Raw genomic sequence first — 24,590 nt, 5'->3', positions numbered from 1 at the left:
GCTGGACAACTCCTCTCTGCTCAGAAGCACAGTGTAGCTTTCTATCATTGCAGCAGCACATACTCCTAAGAGGAGAAAGAGGAGGTTTGTTCTCTTAATTGAGCTCCAAATTGCAAGGACAACAGTAAAATACCCTGAGGGCATCTGTTCTTCTATCAAGGGAGAACATAAAAGTGAGATTTAAGATTCAAATACTGAATGATGAATACAAGACTATTATTTTTTTATCTCAAACAGAAAGAATAGCCAATGTTCTTACTCATCTTCCAAGAGCAAATTTTATGCAGACATTCTAATTACTGTACAAAAAATAACACTAATGTAATATAAACAGGTGAGCAGGAAGATGCAAGCACAAGCCATATGTCATAAATTATGACCTTTTTGCAGAATACACAAAAGCAGTAACACAGGATTCAGGGCCAAAAGATGATGCTTTAAGAATCTCTTGTTTGGATCCCAGGTACCCAAATAAGACATCAAGTTACTCAGTGAATCCATCCAAGTACTGTAAGCTGAGACACAGTCTTCCGGCAGCAAAGTCCAGATGGTGGGTCTAATAAGCCTTCAGTAAATGTCAAACCCCAAAACTTTACAATCACAGAAACAAACCTTGACAGGAAAGGAATTCTACTGCAGAAAAAGGATAATGAGCTGAAGGCAGAAGGGACATCAAGGCAGTGCCTTTTATCTGTGTCATACAGAAATTAACTACACCTCTGGTAATAAAATTCATGGTCTTGGCTAAATAGATGTGCTACTTTCTGTAGATCCCTTACACAGACAGTTGCTGCACCAAGTGCTGCCACAGTCACTTATGCTTTAAATCCTTCTCTTCCTTAACTGATTTAGTATTTTACAAGTATGATTGCTACCATACTGCTTACTAAACACTATTCTTGATTTCCAGGTTTTTTTTGCTTCTTATTTGCTTTTCCAAGACTGGTCTAATACTTGGAAACATTCAGCTACTGAAGATTTTTTGTGTGCTTTCATTTAATTCTTCAAAGCATAATTATTTACAAAATTCTTTACACCACCCTCTAAAATATGCTTTATTTGCAATATGAGCTTAGGATAGTGAAAATATTCAGTTGAATTAATGGCTTTGTCAGCAAGGATGATCTGAGACTTTTCCTCTCTCCCTCCTCAAAATAGTTGAAGACAACGTATTTACTTCCCATTGGTTCCCATAGAGCTTTAAAAAAGTCCCAGAAATGCCAAAAAAAGATGAGAAAAATGCATCCTACGCATTTGTTAAATGAACACCAAAATCAGCATTTGTGCTTCTACATAAACTCCATCTTCTAAATAAACTCCAACTCAAGTTTATTTTTACATATATTTAGATTTATTTGCTATACATCACTGTGAGCTTATAGTACTTGAAATCCATTACAGGATTATTTTTTTGTTGTTGTTGTAATAATCAGTTGTAACTCCACAAAGACAATAATACTGCTGTGGAAGACCAAAGGGGAGAAAAGCCATTTCAATTTATTTACAGTTCCTTATTTTGTAAACACTTACTCTACACATTGTACTAAGTTCTAATAAGGATAAAGAGATATACATAGAGACAGGAAACAAAGCCCTGTTTTTCTATTCATATTGAGCATTAGCATATTATAGATGAAACGTCTGCCCTTTCTTGTTACCATAGCAGTAAGCTGTCTTCAAATAAGTTTCTTTTTTTACTTTCCAGAAATGTAAATATTTTGAAATATACTACATCTACGTAAGCCAACCCATTTGGCTTTTATTCCATTTCTAGAATAATTTAAAGTGCTATAAGCAACCCGTCAATCAACACTTTTCTATAATAACAAAACTACTTTAAACATTAATTTACAAGATAATATACAATGTTTGTCTGAAATAGCTGAAATTTCAGCACAAAGTCAGTCACTGTCACACTTAACAGCAATTTTTTTGTTCTTTTTTGTTTTGTTTTTTGCAGAACATAGAATAAAAGCTTTGAAACAGTTTTGTTGAGCTGTTATTGCCACAATGGCTTATCAAGTTTTCTACAAAAGTGGACAAGAGCTACTGGAACTGTATTCTAGCCTGTCATTTATTTTTTGAGGTCACATGACAGTAAGTTTGCATATTCCACGAGTCTACTGAATTACAATATTGTCTACCTATGATACATGATGTCATTTTAATCAGAGCTGGTGCTAATTGTAAATTTACAACATAGACCCCCACTCAAAAACATCACAAGTATTTTTTTTTCTTTGGACAGGAATAAGCTATATTCTTGGAGCTGATGTGCTACACGGCTACAACAGTATAACAGTATATATCTGACACTTTATGTTGAAGAAAGATGCATCTATTTCTGTACTTTTAATGCCCTACTATAGCTACAAATTGTTCACTGAGTTTTGCTTGCTTTAGCCTTTTAATTTTTTGGAACTGTCATATTCATACATTCTCTTGCTATTTTGTAAGTCTTTCCCACTTAGCTCAATGTTGTCAGTATTTGTCCCAAACCTGCAGATCATTAACAGCATGTGCAAAACACTCTTTAAATACAATCAGCATGCAGCTACAACACGTATTAACTGACTTTTTTCTACACATGAACAAGAAACAAGACAAGTGGCACTGTTGACTTTGGATATCTTCTAACTTCACCATGTGTGTACTGGGATGTGTTAAGAAGGAATGCTCAGCTTCTCATCCATTTGTGGCACCACTTGAGTAACTCATCATTGGTCTGGACCAATCTCTGCAGTGCTGCTGCCAAATACCCACACGCAGCTTTCTTAGAGGTTCACAGAGGGCAACTTCATTCATAGACATAATTTGAATACAAAAATAATAAGCTATATTCAATGAAGCAGCCCCCTAGCAGGATTGCAGGAAAGGTGTGTGTGGGAAACCTGTGAGGCAAATGTAATATGGATAAGAAAATTTTGCAGGCCACAAGGCTCAAAGTAACTAATGTTAATTTTTAGTCCACAAGGTCAATATTTTGTAAAAGAGTCTATAGCTTAGAAAAAGTACAACAGTATATTACAGATGCAAAAGCATGAAAAAACATCTGCTATTTAAAAATAATAATTAATGGCCACACTCAAAAATTTGAAAAAAAAAAAACAACAAAAAAACCCAAAACAGATAAGTAAAATACATTATATTGCTCCTAGGGATTTTTAAGCTGCACTGATTCATGTCAGGTTTGGGACAATAACCTGTGAAATAGTGAAATACTTATTCAAATGCCCATATTTCTATGTCTTGAATAGTGAAGTCTTCTCGCTTAGAAAGTGTGTGATTCCCAAATGTTTTGCATGAATGACTTCTTCCATGGTAGAGATCACCATCAAGCCAAAGAGCAAACTCTCCTCTGCAAGACAGACAATGTATTAAAGCACAAGACTGAGGGAGTAAGCATTAAATCTATCAATATATTTTTCATTCAAAATTTAGAAATGAGAAGGAATTAAAGAATTAGTTTTTAACACAAGTACCTCATTGTGTTAACAAATTTATGCTACAAGGATTTTATTTTTTTTACTGTTTATTATTAATTTGGGAATACCCCTTTTGCAGATATTCTGTAATAAGCTAAGTAGAATTCCTTGGTTTTCAGCTTTTTCCGTTTTTTATTAAAGAGATGACATAATAGCACTTTTATATCTAAAGAGAATGCTGAAAACAAATAAGGACAACATTCCAGAAGCATATGCCCCTGTATGGACGGAAAAAAACCAGGAAAAGACAACGTATGATTTCTGGAGATCCTGGCATGTTTTGGGATGGTTCGGTTTCAGTTCAGGCTTCTTTTAGTTACACATTATTTTCACATTTACATCCTTCCACAATCATCTTGTGTCCATTCTGAATACAGGAAGACACACATCCAAGTCTGCATGGAAGGCATCAATCTTGTATGGCTGAAACTTTATGCCACACTATGGGGAAGACAAACCTCCTGTTGAAGTTTTGTCAGCTTCAGAAGCTAAACACCTAACATACTAAAGTTTCTTTAGTAACTGTTGAGTCCTGAGCTACCAAACTGAAGTCAATCCCAATTTCTTTTTTCAAAAGTGTCCAGACAAATATTTTTAACACATTCTGATTGTAACTTACCCTCCTCCACCAAAAGCAAGAGAATCCATGTCTCCTTTAATGAAGAACATGTTGTCTCCTGTCCATTTAAAAACCTAAGGGAAAAAAAAAACAGACTAGCAAGTAAAAAAATATGAATTTTCGTTTGGGCAGAAGGGAAACCAACCATCAGTAAAGACAGACTATATGGGTGGCTAGAGACCAGTTCAATGAAGTTGACACAGAAAATTCAGGAAACAGATAGCTGCAGACAAAAATTCTCTGAGGTTTTACATTAATTAAAATAAGACCATTCCAAACCAGGTCATCTTTGAGCATCAAAACTCCTACACAATGAAAAATACCAACAAAATATGCTTAGAATAGATGATGTACCCCTAAAAAGGACAGATTTTGTGAATTTTCAGACACCTGGAAGAATTTAAACAGTAGAAAAATCTTCAGTACAACTAAAGAGTCAGGTTGAATGTGTTCTTCAGCATGCAAACACTACCAACTCACTGTGCACTTAAAGAATCCATGAAAAAAAACATGTGATGACTTTTTTTTTGGGCCAACTTATAATATTTTTCAGATTTACAGTTAGATTTATTCCTTAAGTATTTTAAGAGCATGCACTGGGGGTGGTGGTGGGGAAGGGAGCAAAAGCATATGAAGTCATTACTACTTACCTCGAAATCTGGAGAAAAAGTAAACATAAAGGTCTCCCCAGTGCCATAAAAGCCATCGCTCACTTTAAACGGCTCAGATGCCAGTGCACCAAAAACCTGTAGCAAAAATACATCAGAGCACAAAAAACTTCAGAGAAACTACACAGAATCCAAGAATCTCTAATGATAGTAACTGCAATCAGGTTGTAAATACTGTCAATTTGAAATTCACTCTGTGAATTTCACTGTACTGCTGTTCTAAGTGCACTAAGATATGGTATTGTGCTTTGTGCTACAATAGAAAGGAAGAGCACTCTTCTTCAATAATAAGTGAGCACAGCAAGAAAAAAAATCTAATGGATAAAAAGTAAACTCAGAAAACTCTCAAAAACAATGCATACATATTTAAAATTTTAGATCAAGAGGTCCTTCTTACATAGCTCCTATTTCACTTCACTAGGCTATTTTCAGAAAGCTCTTAGCTGTAGCTGAGTTATCTTCCATATGGTTTCTTAATTCCAATCCAAATACCAGGTAAGCACTGGTTACTCTGTCTTACAACAGACAGATTTTAACAGAAGGACCGGATGCCATCCAGAGGGACCTGGATAAACTTGAGAACTTGGCCTACATGAACCTCACGAAGTTCAGCAAATCCAAGCACAAGGGCCTGGACCTGGGTGAGGGCAATCTCCAGCTTAAGTACAGACTTGGGGATGAACTCACAGCCCAGAGGAGAACAACTTAGGGATTCTTACGGATGAAAAGCTGGGTATGAGCCCGCATGTGCTCACATTTTGTTGAATTCAAGAATTATTCTCTTGCAATAAACTCTAACTAACTTTTAAAAAGTATGCACAACAGCAAGCAATTAATTTGATGCAGGTAGTACTGTACCTTTGAGAAGTCATTGCTTTAACTCCATTGTTACGAAACAGACAAAAATAAGTAGGATTATATACCAAACTTTCTTTAGTCACAGTACCAACAGAAACTTCCTTATGTTATATATATTTTAAATAAAGTTGGCTTTTCGCAAGATGTGTGCTATATAGTAAATAATGTTGTGGTAAGGATATATAATATATATATATATATATATATAGAATATAAGTTTTTATTTCTGCTTTTAGAAAAGTAGGTATAGTGGTAATAACTGATGCAATATGCTTAAACTGTCTGTTTGGTTGGGATAACATTCAGCAAACATGTAAAGAGGACCCTGCTATTGATACACTACCTATCAACATCTACCACCTGAAGAAAGCACGGACCAAGGCCCAAACTGGACGCGATAAAAAGCCACAAAACACGCATGCTCTAAAAAGGCGGACCCAAGGAGGGGGCATGCAAAACAGTTCTTGGAATATGGAAATTAGTTTATGGAATTTTATGAATATTCATATATCGATGTAACGGGAAGAGTATTTAACGAGCGTCTCTGAGAAAGCAAAATGTGGACTTGGCTGAATGCCAAGTCACCCGGCCGGCCGTAATTGGCTTTTTCTTATCTCCTAATTGTCTTAATTATTTTATTAAACATAGTTTTTTTAAATTTACCAAAAAGTGAACATAGTTTTTCACAATTTGGGGACTCGTCCGGGATATACCTCGTCCCTGAAACCCCAGGAAATCCAGAGCAAGGGAGGCGCCCCGCCTGGGTTTCTGGCGGCCCAAAACTTTGTTTTTTCCTGGTGAGAATTGGGGATTGCAGGTAAAACATCCAAAGAGACAAACAAGGAGAAAGAAAAAGCAAGTAAGGAAAAGGGAAAAGGCTCCCTAAAACTGCAGTATTTTTTGCTCCGTAAAAACCTTGTGCACGAAGAACCTGAGAAAGAAAACGACTGTAAGTATTTTTCAGGGGAGCGGGTTAAAGGGGGTCTGCGTGGTGTGTGAATGGGACACTGGCTGGGTACCCCAGACTGGTGAAGCGAATGAGAAGCTTCTCAGACTGCGTTTTCGTTATCTCGCGAGAGAAACGGCCAGTAAGGAAGTGAAGCGAAAGAAAAAGTGTGAAAGTGACCCCTGGGTGGTTGGGACGGGATCCCAGAGGAAAAAGGGGGTTGTAAAAAACCCCGGGTGGCTGGGATGGTCCGGGGAGGGGTTGGACCCCTCAGGGAGGGAGCCGATAGTTTTCCTATACAGTCCACTGGGAAAACGGGATATATATATATACATATATAAAATAATAATAAAAAAAATAAAAATTGTGTAAGTGGGGTGAGGGAATGTATGTGTAATATAGAATGCTGAAGTAGAAAAAAAAAAAAAAAAAGGGAATTTTTGTGTTGAAAAACTGCGCATGCAACACATGGTACTGTACTACTGAGATAAAGAGTAAAGAGTTTCTGTGCCTCGGGGAGGGGGGAAGGGAAAAAGGTGGTGTTCAGGCTGTTAGATAACAGAAAAGAGACCGAGCAAAAACTAGATAAAATCCTAAAAATGGGACAGAAACTTAGTAAGAATTGGAGTTTGGGAAAAAAGGAAAGAAAAGAGTTGCCAGCAGAAATACCCCAAGATAGCCCTTTAGGAGTTATGCTAGCAAATTGGGATCTGGATCCTAGTACAAAAAAAAAAAGACAAAGTAAAAATGATTCAATACTGTATGATTGAATGGACAAAAAGAGAAATAAGATCTGACCATATTTATTGGCCCAGATATGGTTCTTTTGAAGGATGGATTTGTCAGGCTTTAAATATATTTATAAATTCAAAAGAACCGCTTAATCCAGAAGAAAAAAAATATGCTGCCTGCTGGAAAGGAGACATGGACCCTATGGGGATAAAGATTTTTAAATTATCAGAAACCCCAAAGACAGAGAAAGAAGGGAAAAAAAGAGAAAAGGGCCTAGATGTATTAAAAATTTTGCCTCCACCAGCTCTGCCAGACGCCCCACAAGCCCCTATTGCCGCGCCGCTTTCTCCCCCAGCCCTGCTGCCCCCCCCAGCCAACCCCGTTTCCCTGCCGGCTGCCCCCCCGTATTCGGGCCCCCCGCCCGCCTTGGCCCCTGTCCCAGCGGCTGCCCCCCCGCACGCTGTTCCCGCACCGCTGGATGCCCAGCCGTCCATGGCACCCGTGTTTGCTCCGGGCCAGCCCTCATGGCCGGGGGTCGCTCCAATAGACATGTTGGGACATATCCCAGCTTCGGTTCCGGCGGCATGGGCTGCAGCAGCTCTGCCAGAAACTCTGCCTGCCCCAGCCACGGCCACTTCAGCCACCCTTCTCCCGCCCGGGGCTGCTCCGCCTGTCCCGGCCCCAGCGGCCTTGCCTCCGATAACTCCAGCGGTGCCGAGCGTAGACCATGTGCAAAAGATCCGTGCCCCGATTTGGTTTCCGCCGGAAAACCCTGCCCTGTCGGCAGTTCCGGCAGTAGCCCCCGCTAACCCCCTCCCCTCCTGGGAGGACTCAGCCCCGGGGCGGACCCCTGTCCCCACTCCTCCCTCTCTGCTCGGCGCAGCCGCCCCTGCCTTTGCCACCGTCCCCATGGGAACGACACCTGCTACGGGCCAGGGCATTTCTCCTTTTAAAGGAGAAACACCACACCAGCATAAGGATAAAAAACAGGAAAACTGGGATAGAGAGATTAATTTATTCCCATTATGAGAAGTCCCCATGGGAGGCAGAAGTACAGGATTTGTAAATGACCCTTTGACTTCTTCAGAAGTCAGGAGTTTTAAAAAAGAAATTAAAGGCTTGTTGGAAGATCCTGTAGGTGTTTCAGAGCAACTAGACCTCTTCTTAGGGCGAAATTTTTTTACTTGGGCAGAGTTACAATCAATTATGAAGATTATTTTTTCCCAGGAAGAAAGACAGATGATTAGAGCTGCTGGCATAAGGATCTGGGAAAGGGAAAACCCGCAGGGAGAACCAGGAGACCAAAAATTGCCAATAGAACCCCCAAATTGGAATCATAATGATGAGGCGGGATGGAGATCTATGAATGATTATCGTAACTTGATAATCAAAGGAATAAAAGAGGCTGTACCACGAGGGCAGAATGCCAAGAAAGCCTTTGAAGGACAGCAGGGAAAAGAGGAAACACCGACTGATTGGCTTGAGAGACTCAAGAAAAATATGAAACAATATTCTGGAATAGATCCTGAAACACCTGCTGGACAGGCTTTATTGAGGGTTAATTTTGTTACTCATGCCTGGCCAGATATTAGAAGAAAGCTGGAAAAAATGGAAGACTGGCATGAAAAATCATTAAATGATTTATTAAGGGAGGCCTAAAAGGTTTATGTTAAAAGAGATGAAGAAAAAGCCAAAGCAGAAGCAAAGATCATGGTAGCCATGATGCGAGAAAATAATTTCCAAAAAAGAACAAAGCCCCCAGGTACCACTCCTAGGTATTCAGGTAGTAAAGACAGGGAAAAGGAAAGAAACAGAGTCCATATACAAACAAAATCTCAGGAGCACTCTAAGAATGTCTGTTTCTTTTGTGGGGGGAAGGGACATTACAAACGTGAGTGTCCCCATCGAAAAAAGGATCTGAAAATTTTCAGAGAGATAAACCAAGAAGAGGAATAGGGGAGTCATAGGCTCTATTTTTTAGGGGACAAATACCATCAAGAGCCTTTGATAACTTTAAAAGTGGGTCCCCAAGAGGAGGAAATAGAATTTGTTGTAGATACAGGTGCCGAGAGAACATGCTTATTAAATTTTCCCACAGGTTATAGTGTAAGTAAAGACACTGTAAAGGTGTCAGGGGCAAAAGGAGAAAGTTTTACAGTTCCTGTTATTAAAGATGTGGTGATAGAAGGTGAAACTAGAATTTGGATGGGAGATGTCTTATTAGTCCCTGGGGCAGGTAGCAATTTATTAGGGAGAGATTTACAAGTAGAATTGGGAATAGGGGTCATACCACAAGAAGGGAAAATGACAGCTAAAATTTTAAAACTTGACCAAAAGGATGAGGATAAAATTAACAAAGAAGTCTGGGCTGGAGAAGGAAATAGGGGAGGATTGAACATAGACCCCATAAGGGTCACAACTGAAAGAGAAGAAAGTCCTATACGTGTACGTCAGTACCCTATATCCTTAGAAGGGCGAGAAGGCTTGAAGCCGGTAGTAGAAGGACTAATAAAAGATGGGACATTAGAACCTTGTATGTCTCCTCATAATACCCCTATTCTACCAGTAAAGAAACCTGATGGGAATTATAGATTAGTACAAGACTTACGGGAGGTTAACAAAAGAACCCAGACCCGTTATCCCCTGGTACCCAATCCTTATACTCTTCTAAGTAAGGTCCCACCCCAGCATCAGTGGTTTAGTGTAGTGGATCTAAAAGATGCTTTTTGGGCGTGTCCACTAGCGGAGGGAAGCCGAAATATCTTTGCCTTTGAATGGGAAGATCCACATACTGGAAGGAAGCAGCAATTAAGATGGACTAGATTGCCACAAGGTTTTTCTGAGTCTCCCAACTTATTTGGACAGGCTTTAGAAACAATATTACAAACTTTCCCTACTCCTCCTGGAATACAAATTATACAATATGTAGATGATCTCTTATTATCAGGGGAAGTTAAAGCTGAAGTTAGGGAAGCTACCATAAAACTTTTGAATTTTCTTGGGGAAAAAGGATTAAGAGTATCAAAAGGGAAACTGCAATTTGTAGAATCGGAAGTGAAATATCTTGGACACTTAATAAGCAAAGGTAGCCGAAAACTAAACCCTGACAGGATTGCAGGAATTTTATCCCTCCCTCCCCCTTCTTCAAAGAAGGAAATAAGGAAACTACTTGGATTATTGGGATATTGCAGATTATGGATTGAAGGATATACACAAGCAGTAAAATTTTTATATGGAAAACTGACAGAGGGAGATAATATAAAGTGGACCAAGGAAGATGATGATAAATTAGAAAAATTGAAGTTGAAACTAGCCTCAGTGCCAGCCTTGAGCTTACCCTCATTAGAAAAACCTTTTCATCTGTATGTAAATGTAGAAAGTGGAGTAGCTCATGGAGTCCTGGTTCAAGAGTGGGGAGGAGTGAAGAGACCAATAGCTTATCTATCAAAGATGTTGGACCCAGTGAGCCATGGCTGGCCGGTGTGTATTCAAGCTATAGCAGCTACTGCAATCCTAGTAGAAGAGAGCCGTAAGCTTACTTTTGGAAGTAAACTAGTTGTGTGTACACCTCATGCGATTCGAAGTATATTAAACCAGAAGGCAGAAAAATGGTTAACAGACTCTAGGATGTTGAAATATGAAGCAATCCTGATAGATAGTGATGACCTGATATTAGAAGTAAACAAGAGTTTAAATTCAGCACAATTTTTATATGGAGAACCAAAAAATGACTTAACACATAATTGTTTAGAAATTATCCAGTACCAAACTAAGGTACGGGAAGATCTCGAAGAGCAAGCCCTTTTAGAAGGGGAAATAATACATGTGGATGGTTCTTCCAGGTGTATACAAGGGAAAAGAATGTCAGGGTATGCTGTGGTGAATGGGAAAAATATGCAAACCATTGAAAAAGGAAAGTTACCTTCAAACTGGTCAGCCCAAGCTTGTGAATTATATGCTCTAAAAAGAGCACTAGAATATTTGGCACATAAAAAGGAACTATATATACTGATTCAAAATATGCCTTTGGAGTAGTACACACTTTTGGAAAAATTTGGGAAGAAAGGGGATTACTCAATTCAAAAGGAAGAGGGTTGATACATGAGAGCCTTATTTTGGAAGTCCTAGAAGCACTAAAATTGCCTGAGGAGATAGCTGTGGTACACATCAAAGGGCATCAAAAGGGAATGACCCCAGAAATAAGGGGAAATAATCTGGCAGATCAAGAAGCAAAAGATGCAGCAGAGAATGGGACCAAAAAGGTTAAGCTAATTCTGACTTCAAATGAGGAGGAGTTGGAAACTCCAAAATTCAGTAAAGCAGAAGAAGACGAATTAAGAAAAATAGGGGGGAAGTCAGATGAATCAGGGAGATGGAAACTTCCTGATGGGAGACAGTTACTTAATAAGCCACTCACTAAGAAAATATTAGAAAACATGCATCAAAAAACACACTGGGGTACTCAAGCTTTGTGTGATCACTTTCTAAGGAATTATGGGTGTATTGGGATTTTTGGATTGGCAAAACAAGTAACTGAAAGATGTATAATTTGCCAGAAGGTAAATAAAAAGGTAATGAGAAAAACAACATTAGGAGGTCGAGAGTTAGCTCTCCGACCATTTCAAAGTATCCAAGTGGATTTTACTGAACTTCCTCAGATACAAAGATGGAAGTTTTTATTAGTAATAACAGACCATTTTATTAGTAATAACTGACTCATTGGGTAGAGGCTATTCCCACGGTCAAAGCCACCGCCAATGTAGTATGTAAGACCCTTTTGGAACAAATTATTCCCAGGTATGGAATGGTTAATAGGATAGATTCGGACAAAGGAACACATTTCACATCAAAAGTCTTACAGCAAATAGTTCAAGCCTTGGGAATAAAATGGGAATTACACACCCCATGGCATCCACAAAGTTCAGGTAGGGTAGAGAGGATGAACCAGACTCTAAAGAGAACCTTAACAAAATTAGTAATTGAAACCCAAATGTCATGGGTAAAATGCCTACCTTTGGCTTTACTGAGAGTTTGCACACAACCCAGGTCAGACTTGGGAGTGTCACCTTATGAAATGATGTTTGGATTACCCTTTCTGACCACCAAACATGAAACAGCCACATATGATATAGGAGAGATGAGTGTTAAGAAATATGTAAATACAATTGCAAAAACCCTTGAAAATCTATGATTGAAAGGGATACTCCTTCAAACTGCACCTTTAGACTTTAAAATCCATAATATTCATCCAGGGGAGTGGGTACTAGTTAAAACTTGGAAAGAACAATCTTTAACTCCACAATGGGAAGGTCCTTTTCAGGTACTACTGACAACTGAGGCTGCGGTCCGGACCAGGGAACGAGGGTGGATCCACGCCAGCAGGATCAAAGGACCCGTGGAAGAACCGAAGGAATGGACTGTAACATCTGAACCAGGTGATACTAAACTGACTCTTAAAAGAGGACTGAGTAATAATGAACTGGGGAGAACCTAAATAACCCAGGAAATATATAAAGAATCATACCTAATTGGGAAATAAGGGCAAACTTATATCAGTAGTTTCAAGCCCTGCCTGGAAGAACTCCGAAATATCTCCATTATTCTCCCCATGGGGAAACACTTCCACCTCAAACAGAAGGATTAGGACTGTTTTGGTCAGAGGATTCTCATATTCTCTCCTTAAGACTTATACACAGAAGAAGAGGAGTTAATACTCTCATCAAAACTAAAGCTCTATAACCTGCCGGATTCATCCCAATACTGAACATGCTAGATGTGTTAAAAATAAAATTTGGTATTGTAAATTCACAAAATAACACACCCATTGTATAAAGTGTTGAGGGACAAATTTATTCCCCATCCTGGTTAAACCACTAAGAGCTGAAATAGTAACTTTACTTTGTGTATGAGAATTACTAGTGACTGCTGAGTGGGAAAATACCTGAGGAACAGTGGGTCAAAGACAACTTGCCTGGAAATTGGCAAAAAGGAAGTGACAAGGAAATAGAGGGCAAGACTGGGTTGGCCGCTGTACTTGCCACCAAGAAGATCATATACTCCTGCTGTGGGTTGCAACCCCATAGGCATGGAGGGTGGAGGTATAAGCCATACCAGACCTCTGTCATTCCTTCTTCTGTCACTCATTCTTTATCTTTTCCCTTATGGGATATCGGCAAAGCCATGCCACAGATGCTATCAAAGCTTATACATGGAAAGACACCGAGGTTCCTTCCTTATTACACATTCCCATATCAACAGTCACTGCTATAACCCATCCAAATTAGATAGTTGTACTCATAATGGGAAAAAATATTGGATTGTGGAAAACTTGGGAACAAGTGGTGACAGGTTGGGAAATAAATGTCCAAAAGGAGAAAGATGGATTTGTTTTACATATGCTGTTGGGAGTAAGGTCCAAGATTTAGTAAAAGAGCAACTGGTAAACAAAAAGACAAAGCCAGCACAGCAATCAAAACCGGTACAAATCTCACTCCAGAATTTGTATACAAAACTGGACCAGCAATTAGAAAAAGAAATGGATATCTTGAGACAGGGGAAAAATCTGTTTGTGGAACTAGGGGAAAGAATAAGCAAGGAACTTAACATAACCAACTGCTGGGTCTGTGGAGGAGCTTTGATGTCAGAGGAATGGCCATGGAAAGGCAGTAGCTTAGGCCCGGTTGAACTCCTTAAGTGGAACCAGACAAATACAAAAGGGGAAAACCAACCGGAAGGGTGGATTCTAAGCTCAACAGTAATAGGTGAAGAATGTCTCTGGCGCACTGGAAAAAATTTTCTTAATGAAGTGGGAAACACTCCCTGTAAAAGATATAAGGTAAGCAATGGAACTTTTACTTGGTGGATACCAGAGAAACCAACTTGGTATTGGACTCAAAAGAAAACAAAAAGGGGAAATTGTAAATATAATAGAGTAAATGAACTTTTTCAATGTAATGACACAGGAAAAAAATCCCTATTTTGGGATCCCAGAAATATCCAAATTTTGGGAGAATATAAATCAACAGGAAAAAAATTATTGGAAGGCAACAGATGGCTTATTTTGGATATGTGGAAAGAGGGCATACCCAAGACTCCCCTCTAGGTGGAAAGGGAGCTGCACTTTGGGAATTATACAACCAGGATTTTTTCTTTTACCAGGACCAAAGGGAGATCAATTAGGGATACCAGTTTATGAGGACTTAAAAAGAAATAAAAGGGATGTAATCGGAGGATTCCAGAAATGGGGGGATGATGAATGGCCCCCTGAACGCATATTGGAAACATATGGGCCAGCCACCTGGGCACAGGATGGGAGTTGGGGATATCGGACCCCAATTTATATGCTGAACCGCATCATAAGACTCCAGGCTGTTGTAGAAATAATAACAAACAAAACCGGGCAGGCATTGGAATTAATATCAAGTCAACAACGCCAAACAAGGGCCGCAGTATATCAAAATAGGTTAGCTTTAGATTATTTACTAGCTGAAGAAGGGGGTGTTTGTGGAAAATTTAATACATCAGATTGTTGTTTGAAAATAGATGACAACGGAGATGCTGTTCTGGATATAGTCAATGATATCAGAAAAGTAGCTCATGTACCAGTCCAAAAGTGGGAATCAATGCTAAAAAGCAGCTGGTGGGATAATCTACTGGGAATAGAGTGGTGGAAAAAACTAGGATTTTTTCTCTTATGTGCTACTGCTGGCCTGATATTCCTTCCTTGTTTAATTCCCTGTTTTATTCGGCTGATTACAAATGTAGTTCAAGGCATGCAAGTGGTAACAGTAGCTACAGACTCAAAATTGACCACATCCGGAACGGCTCAAAGGATTATGGTGTTAAAGAAGCAAAATGATGTAATAGACCCCTTTGAAGAAGCAAAATTGATCTATGAAAAAAATGAACAAATAATGGAAGCTAGAAAACAAGGAATATGGCTCAAACCAAATGAATTATAAAGAGAAAAGGGGAGGATTTGTTATATATATTTTATATAAAGTTGGCTTTTCGCAAGATGTGTGCTATATAGTAAATAATGTTGTGGTAAGGATATAGAATATATATATATATAGAATATAAGTTTTTATTTCTGCTTTTAGAAAAGTAGGTATAGTGGTAATAACTGATGCAATATGCTTAAACTGTCTGTTTGGTTGGGATAACATTCAGCAAACATGTAAAGAGGACCCTGCTATTGATACACTATCTATCAACATCTACCACCTGAAGAAAGCACGGACCAAGGCCCAAACTGGACGCGATAAAAAGGACACAGCCATGAAACACGCATGCTCTAAAAAGGCGGACCCAAGGAGGGGGCATGCAAAACAGTTCTTGGAATATGGAAATTAGTTTATGGAATTTTATGAATATTCATATATCGATGTAACGGGAAGAGTATTTAACGAGCGTCTCTGAGAAAGCAAAATGTGGACTTGGCTGAATGCCAAGTCACCCGGCCGGCCGTAATTGGCTTTTTCTTATCTCCTAATTGTCTTAATTATTTTATTAAACATAGTTTTTTTAAATTTACCAAAAAGTGAACATCGTTTTTCACACTTATATTACTACTACTTTATTTCTTTATATTACCTTTTTTAAGAACAAAATGTCACTATACTGACAAGTTACTTTACTCATGTAAAATGGTTCCTTTACATCAGTGGAAAGAATTACCTTTGAACATATATGTGACCAATACTTAAAATCTAAAAATTGGATTCACTGGAACAATTTTTAAACTCACTTGACAAGGGGATGAAATAAAGTTTCACAGTTAGCTAAAGGTGCTCACTTTTCAGAGACTGGTTTTTTTTTTTTTTTGTCTTCAGAGGTATCTATTTCATTCAGCATCTAGGATCCAACATTGGCAAGATATTTTTTTATTATTCCCCTGTCTCAATGTCAAGAACAGGCTTAAGAGAGAAAGAAACTACTATATTTTTGCTTTTGGGGACATCAGGACATAATAAATGAATTGTTTATTTCCTGCTTGTTCCCAGAAGATGCTTTTTTTTTTCCTTTTTTTCCCCCCCTATATATTTTTAATTCAAGGTAGGCTTGAGATGAGTCCCTAGTGTTATCAATACCTAGATTTTTTTTTATACTTTTCTTTTTTTTAGCCCATTACTGGGTAGATGGACTCGTTGGAATTTGAACTTCAAGACTGTTTTTAATGTTTAGCTGATCTTAACTACGTGTAGTTCTACTATATGTAACTGTTAAGGTCAAAATTTAAAGATGAGTCGGAAAGAACTTATAATTGCTGTAGTCATTTATGACTATTTCATACTGTCTTTGCACATGCAAACTCTAAAAAGCAAGTTAGATGAAATACTTTTTCCTTTTTGTTATTTCAAGTATCTGGGTCAGTATAGACTAGATTTCAAAAACTGGTTGTTCACTTTTCTCTGTCAAACATTTTGTGACCTTAGACTGTACTTAGTGTATACAGATAAGTGAACTTAAAGAGTGTTTTTTAGCATAAAAATCCATACTGAATTCAAATTTAGTTTCATCAATGAATATAACAAAATGGGCTGGTGAAATACATAATATTCCATATTTAAATAACTACATGCATATTTTCCAGATATGGGAACCCTTGCAATTATTTCTTAGTCCTCAAACTATTTGAATCTCTGTATGCTAACTTTTTTTAGGGGCTCAAGTCATTCTTTGAATAACTCTGCAGCAGTTCTATGCTTTACTTCAGATAAATATCCTTAGGGCTGATACTACATCTAGTAAATAAAGTAAAAGTAAAGTATAAGTAAAAAAGATAAATGCAAGATTTCATTAACAACCGACATTACTTGAGAGGAATTAACCTCTCAAGTTACTTCAGTTAAAGTAACAAACAGAGTTTTATCAAACCTAAACTATCTCAGTTCAGCCTCTTTACAGGTGTAAACTTTTCACACAAGACTTATTCCAGTGTTTGTCTTGAATCCTTTGTCAGGGATGTTATTTGTATATCCAGTAAAACACAAAACTAGTACATTCTAACCATGTAGAAAACCTTACATATTTTACTTATGAGACTGAAGTTTTATTTCTAATTATAGAATAAATTTAGCTACTAAGAACCTCAGACAGTCTCCCATACAATTCCCTACTCAATGGAGGACTGATTCTGAAGCTATTAGGTTGACTCAGTTCTGTCCAGTTGAGCTTTGAGTACACTCAGGAATCAGGATTTGACAAGATCTCTATTTTCTATAAGCTTCAAGCTGAGTCTTGAAAGATCACCTCTCTTTGCTATAAGCAACAATAAAAGAGCAAGGCCTTACAGCAAAAGTGCAATTTGCTTCCCAACAGTTATTTTAGTTCTTGAGAAGTGATGTCCCTAGGATTTTTCCATGAGAACTGATTTTTGTGGCTAGTTGTTAGGGTGGATAACTAAAATTAGGTCCTAGGTTCCATGTCTCACACTTCTGCAGTGCATACCATCTGAAGAATGACTTTTTATAAAACTAGACAGTCCTTGAGGTGGTTAACTACATTAATTCCATTTCTAGACCACTTATTTAGTGACTCATGTTTAGGAATAAGGTAGCAATTTCTTTTTAAATGGCTGTTCACTAACAGAAGCACATACGCAATTCAAAACAACTGTAATGACACAACTATGGATTTCATGGATGTCTTTATTAAAGAATCTCCTAGAATTGACTGGAGCTGGCAGTTCAGGTGGCTTTTGATTCCAAATTCCAACTAGGCATTGCTCCGGTTTCACACAAGGTTTGTAAAAGTTCAGTGGTTTTGCTTGGTGTTTTTTTTTTTTTTTTTTTTTTTTTTTTTTTTTTTTTTTTTTTTTTTTTTTGGTTTTTTGTTTTTTGTTTTTTGTTTTTTTTTTTGTTTTTTGAACAGGCATTTAAATAAAATCATTAATTGATCTGAAAAAGAAAGCAGCAAGATTGGAAAAGGTTTTTGAATAAAAATTCAGTAGGATGAGGCTTAGCAGCCTTTAATGGAACTTTATGAAAAGTTACAAGGTACACTTGCTCCTTATTCAACCCATTATCAACATAATAAAAAAGCAGTCTTCATAAACACAGATAACAAAAACATATCTCAGGAGAGCAGCCCAGGAAAGAAATTCATTCTAGTTTAAAATAAAAGTGCCTCAACCAAGGCACTCAACCATACAACAATTCCAGTATCTTTCATAAGCATTGAAGATACAAAGTGAGGAAAACAATGAATGCCAAAGAGGACCAAGCAGATATGCCCAGCAAATGTCAAGAAACTATCTGGTCATAATTCTGCCATTTTTCAAAATGGCTGAATCTCATTTAGGATCTTCTCTGAACTAGAATCTTAGAAAACAGGCAGTGCTTCTGGATAGTAAGGTATGAATAACCACCTGGAGTCTCAAAACACATTTTTGGAGGGCATATACAGCATTTATGTTAGCATACTGCTAGTGAACTATTCCTGGACACATTCTCCAATAAAGTATTTAGAGCCTTTTTCAGCCATGGAAAGCAGTTTTAAAGGACTATCTGCCAGGAAGATACCAGACTTTAAAAATAAATTGACCTCTTCCAAAAAAATCAATAGCTTCACAAATAAAATTAATTACCCTGACTAATTATCAAAGAGCATAGTTGGTTAACATTGTCTTATTCTTCAGGATTGTAGATCCTTGCATGAAGAGAAGACAGACCCTGTGCTAAATTTCCATATATTTTGAATAGAAAGATAATGCAAATCAATTTTCTGCTATTTTCTGCTGTTAAATGCAGACATTTTTCATCAATAACATGAGACAGAGCTACTTAAAACACCACTCCCACTACACTGGTGAAGGACTGAGCATGTAAAACTCATCTAAACCACTCCTGCATATGCTGCTCACTGAATAGATATGGATTTCCCCCTACTCTAGGTAAGATTTGGCATATACTTGAAATGTCAGTTCAGTGACGACTTGACCCAGAATTCTAAGGCATGCTTTCATACATATTCCTAGGTATAAGGCTGTAAGGTGAGATTCACCAAGGTTTGTTTCACAGAAAAAAAAACAAAGAAAAAACAAACAAACAAACAAACAAAAAGCCACAAAAAACACAACAAACAAAAACCCCAACGTATCTATGAACTTCAGGTTTTGACAGGGCAACTGTGACACTTTTTGAATATTCAAGCCAAGATGCTCATACACAGAAAGTAGCGTGAACTCCTTCAGCCACAGACAATACTACATAGTGGTGAAAAGACAGCACCATCAGAAAAAGGACTTTTTTTTTTTTTCTGGGACAGATAATCAGGTACTAGGAAACAGGTATATCTTACTAATTTATCTTGAGAAGCTAATAAGTGAATTAGAGAAGTCACCAAAGTACATTTATGAGACTGATGAGTCTGCTGAGACATCTCAAGTCTATTCAATAGTTTTTGCCTTCAAGATTAAAATGCAAATGAAGAAAAACCTTTTTAAAGAACTTCTGGGAAAGAGAGCACTACTAGCAGAGTTAGAATTTTTCTTTTTAAGGGATCTCTAGAGTAGGAAACAATTAAAAAAATCAAGCTGCGACTTGAGTAAGAAAAAAATTCTTTTACTGTTTTCAGATCCCCTGAATGAGACTATGCTTCCTGAAAATAAAAACTGAGGTTAGCAAAGTGGGAGAGGTAAATGAACTGAATGTTACAGATTTTAAGGTGGTTCTGTCAATTTTTCATGACAGCAGTAACATGCTTCCACAAGCAAACACAGAAATTTCAGAAAAAGAAACAAGAAGTTTCATACTCCCTGAAGTGTTCACCTGTTACTAGATTATTCAGGAGAGAATGTTTGCTATTCAAATGGTGAGATGTGAGCCACTTCCTGAAATTCATAATCCAGTCAAAGAAAAACACTTCACAACTACAGAGACTCAAAGAACAAGTTAATAATGTAACAAAGGTAGTACAGCTCTTGAAAAACATTGGCTGCAGCCACGGAATATACCAAGAAGCACTAGCCACAGCTAACAACATCCCAGCTCAACAAAACCTTCCAGCATCAGAAAGTTTTAGAGACTGTATTTCTTGTGCCTTAGGTGCATTAAAAAAAAAAATAAATTAAATTGATTAATTGGATATTACCAGACTCTTGCATTACAACAACTAACTTATATCATTAAAGTATTTCCTAGACAGGTAGTATGTTGGAGGACTGCTAAAGAGTGAAACACATTTCTAAGGAGAAATTTTGCTTGAAAAACAAAATTTTAACTTGCTTGATACACACAATTTCATCTCCCATGATGGATTGAAGCATCAGCTATTCCTTTATATTCCTCAAACATTTTTCTTGATGGGTCTCCTAGTGCCACACAAATATTTACCTACCTGTCCATCACTGTCTTTGATAACCAACAGCACAGGCGTGTCTAATCCCATCATTGTCCGATACAAGGTTTTCAAGCTCATGCCATGCTTTGCAGTACTGTAGACAAGAGTCCATGGATAGCCAATAGTTCGTGGTGGAAGAGACTTTGTGAGCTATTAACAAGAAAATTACAACCTTTTATTTGATATATGTTTTATATTTGAAAATGTATTACACATAAATTAAAGCAAATTATGTTCTGCTCAGCCATTTTTAGACGGCACTAAAACCTAAGAACTAAACCTGAAGTTTCACATAGATATTTTTTACTTTTGGTCACTCAAGTAGGTTTCTTTTCCTACCTCTACTAGTGACCTGCAGAAGAAAGATTTATCAACTAAAGAACATGTATTTGTTATGGTCTCTAAAAGGTTCATCCATATAATTATTCTTGCAAAACAATATTACATGTGCCACCAATGTCTTAGTATTGAGTAAGTAAATCACTCAAGTCAGCAGGTAACAAGCTGAAGGGTAAATGCTCCTTGTTGCCCTATTCTTGTGCTTTTCAATCCAAAACTTCAATTAACACATTTGTAATGAAATCACTTTGGGCTGGACAGCAACTGCAGCATTTTCACTGATGTTTTCAAGAGAGAATGAAAGCAGGGCAAACATAAACAAGAGCCTATCTGAATACATGGTGCATTCTAAGCTAGGATTTAAAAAAGAACAGTATTTTTGCTATGAATTGTGCTCTGCTTCGACACTTAGACACACACACATCTATGGTGCCAGATGGGAGCCACCCAAGGAAACATACTGAGCTGGCAGATACGCTCACTGAGCCACTTCCCATTGTTTACCAGCATTCCAGGACAATTGGGGACGTTGTGGTTAGCACATTTACAAGATGGGCTGTAGGAAGGATCCCAGGGACTACAGGCCTGGGGAGATCATGAAACAAGTCACCTTGAGTGACATCACACAGCATGTGCAGGAAAACCAGGGGATCAGGCCCAGCAGGGTGGGCTCATGAGAGGCAGGTCCTGCTTGGCAAACCTGATTTTCCCCTATGACAAGGTGACCTGCTTGGTGGATGAGGGAAAGGCTGTGAATATTGTCTACCTGGACTTCAGTAAAGCGCTTTGACACCACTTTCCACAGTACTCCCCTAGAGAAACTGGCTACTCATGGCTTGGAGAGGTGCACTGTTTGGTGGATAAAAAACTGGCTGGATGATCAGGCCCAGAGAGTGATGGTGAATGGAGCTACATCCACTTTGTGGCCAGTTACTTGTGGTGTCCCCCAGGGGCTCAGTATTGGGGCCAGTCCTGTTTAATGTCTTTACTAATGAACTGCATCAGGGGATGAAAAGCATCCTCAATCTGTTTGCAGATTACAACAAGCTGGGCAAAAGTGTTGATCTTGCTGCAGGGTATGCAGGCTCTGCAGAGGGGTCTGGACAGGCTGGATTGATGGGCCATGGCCAACAGTACGAGGTTCAATAAGGCTTAGTGCCACATCCTGCACTTGTGTCACAAGAAGTCCCTGCAGCACTACAGGCTGGGAGAAGAGCAGCTGGAAAGAGGAAAAGGACCTAAGGATGCTGCTTGACACTGAGCTGAGATAGCGTGTACCCAGGTGGCCAAAAATAGAATCATGACTTGTCCTCCTGTACTGAGCCCTGGTGAGGCCTTACCTTGAGTACTGTGTGCTGTTCTGGGCCCCCTCACTAAAAGAAAAAAATTGAGATGCTGGCGTGTGTCTGAAGAAAGGCAGTGAAGCTGGTAAAGGGTCTGGGAGCTGGGGTTGTTAAGCCTGGGAAAACAGAGGCTCAGAGGGACTTCATTGCTCTACAACTACCTGAAAGTAGGTTTTAACAGTCAGTCTTTTCTCCCAAAACAGGGCAAGAGAAAATCTCCTCAAGCTGAGCCACTGAAGGTCTGGATTGGATATTAGGAAAAATTTCCCCAGTGAAAGAGCTGTCAAACATTGAAACAAGGTACCTGGGGAAGTGGCTGAGTTACCATCCCTGTTGAAATATTCAAAGGAGGCGTAAGACACAGCACTTAGGGAAAGGGTTTAGTGGTGGACTTGGCACTGCTGAGGTAACAGTTGGACTCAGTGGTCTGGGCCATCTTTTCTAATATATACAATTTATTTTCTTTTATTTAATATCACACAAGGTCTTCTTACTGGTGTTTTACACTATAGTCATAGCATTTGTGATACATTAATGTGCAAGAGTAAAAATATCATACATTTAAGTCCATACCTTTTCAATTTGTTCTGGCTGTAGTAATTCACTTGGATCACTAAGATTTGGCCGGAATGCTTCAGGCTCCAGGTCTGTTTTGATATTTGTTGCCTGTTTTGAATTGATATCTTCTCTTGTTGTTATCTACAAAAAGAATAGCAGGAAAATAAGTATATGCCATCCTATTAGCAGACAAGATAAAACTTCACAGGTTTAAAATCATGCAGTTATCAATTATGCAAGTCCTTCGAAAGTTTAGAAATCCAATAGATTTGATCTTCCCAAGATTTCCACTGTTTCTGACAGCAAACTGGTACCAACTATATAACAGTAACTTACTCAGAAGAAAGCTGTGGTTTTATGCTAAAACAACGAACAGTTCTCATACACAGCTGAAGGGCTTCAAATGCTTTTCAGAAGATACCTTAAAAAGTTTTTGCATTTTAATACTGATATAGCATTCTAAATGTAACTAAAGAAAAAAATCAGAAAGGAAAGGAATTAAAATTTCAACACTGACATTTCTCAGTAGCTTCTGAATCAATACTCTTTTAGAATACGAATAAGAAATCGAAAAAGAAATTTTTCAAATATGCAGACATCTGGGAAGACTGCTGCCATATATTTTGACCAAACCATTTGAACGCAGCCTTAGGAGTAGTGCTGCTCCATAAGCTGATCTTCTGGAGTACTTAGGGGAATCAAAGCAGAAAGAATTGAGAGGGTGGGGTGAGAAAGCAGCAATAATACTTAAGCTGCATAGTGAGCCCTGAGGTCTGGCAAAGACACACTATAGAGAAGGGTCCTGCAGTAATTTAAAATACCTGATCCGTATCTACCCTATTGAGTAGAGATGGCAGAGGCCACAAAATTCCTCATCAGATGTTGCTCACAGCAGCTTCTTACCCCAGTCAACACTCACTGACACTTCCAAGTTAAAGTGCCAAGTCTTGATAACTAGAATAGCTGAGATCCGAACAGATTTCCATCTGTAAATCCAGCTGCAGGGATATTTAAAACTTGCTATGAACAGTGAAATCTGACAGAGGAGTAGGACAAAGTGAGGAAGTCAGTAAGATAAGCCACTGCAGCAAGACTTACTAAAATGTTGAGAAAAAAAAGAAATCTTAACAAGATTAAGTGCATCTGAAAAATTTATCAGCCTAAAGCAAGTGTCACTGAAAGCCAGACTGTCCAAATTAAAACCTGAATCCTGAAAATTTCAAGAAAATATCTGCCAAATCCAGTTTGCCACATCACTCATAGTTTAAACATACAGGACACAACTACAGTATTTCACAATATCACCATGGTAAATTTTGGCAAGCTTTTGTAAACTTCCTTAGTTCACAAAAAAAAGCTTCCTTAGTTAATTTACAAAAAAAGCCAAATCAAAGAAAACTCTGAAATGCAGATAGGAATATTTAAACAAATACAGCCACCTGAGCCAAAAAAAAGAGGACACCCCTCTCGTCTCCCTCAAGAACTACAGAAAAAGTTCCAATCACAAACTCTTGTTATTTAAAAATAGGCTTATAAAGTCAACATATCAATATTTGTACAGCAACTCAACTACAGTATTAATCCTAAACACAAGAAAAGGTCTGCTTAAACTGAGTGTCAAGCAAGAAAAAAGCTGTAGATTTATTTTTTTCAATGGAAGGTAACAAGAACTTCCAACGTAGAATAAGCACTCATTTC

The 24,590-nt window shown here is 38.2% G+C and overlaps 1 protein-coding gene across 6 annotated transcripts in view; it reads right to left on the bottom strand.

Moving 5' to 3' along the window:
• Positions 1–894: 894 nt before the first annotated feature.
• Positions 895–24,590, bottom strand: part of OXR1 (oxidation resistance 1) — a gene marked incomplete at its 5' end in the record, with an annotated part of 278,536 nt that continues 254,840 nt past the window's right edge. For 3 of the 6 annotated variants that reach the window (XM_083874853.1, XM_083874852.1, XM_083874854.1), the window contains 5 exons: positions 895–3,358; positions 4,105–4,178; positions 4,755–4,850; positions 20,650–20,802; positions 22,908–23,033. In XM_083874853.1, the coding sequence (XP_083730979.1) occupies positions 3,223–3,358; positions 4,105–4,178; positions 4,755–4,850; positions 20,650–20,802; positions 22,908–23,033 (585 nt within the window). In that variant the 3' untranslated portion in view covers positions 895–3,222. The remainder of the gene's footprint in view (positions 3,359–4,104; positions 4,179–4,754; positions 4,851–20,649; positions 20,803–22,907; positions 23,034–24,590) is intronic. The other 3 variants (XM_083874855.1, XM_083874856.1, XM_083874857.1) reach the window with 3 other exon arrangements.

Source organism: Zosterops lateralis (assembly GCF_965231275.1).
Source record: "Zosterops lateralis genome assembly, chromosome: 1".
NCBI lineage: Eukaryota > Metazoa > Chordata > Aves > Passeriformes > Zosteropidae > Zosterops > Zosterops lateralis.
The sequence above is the reverse complement of the archived record's forward strand: the minus strand, read 5'-3'. Positions and strand labels throughout refer to the sequence as shown.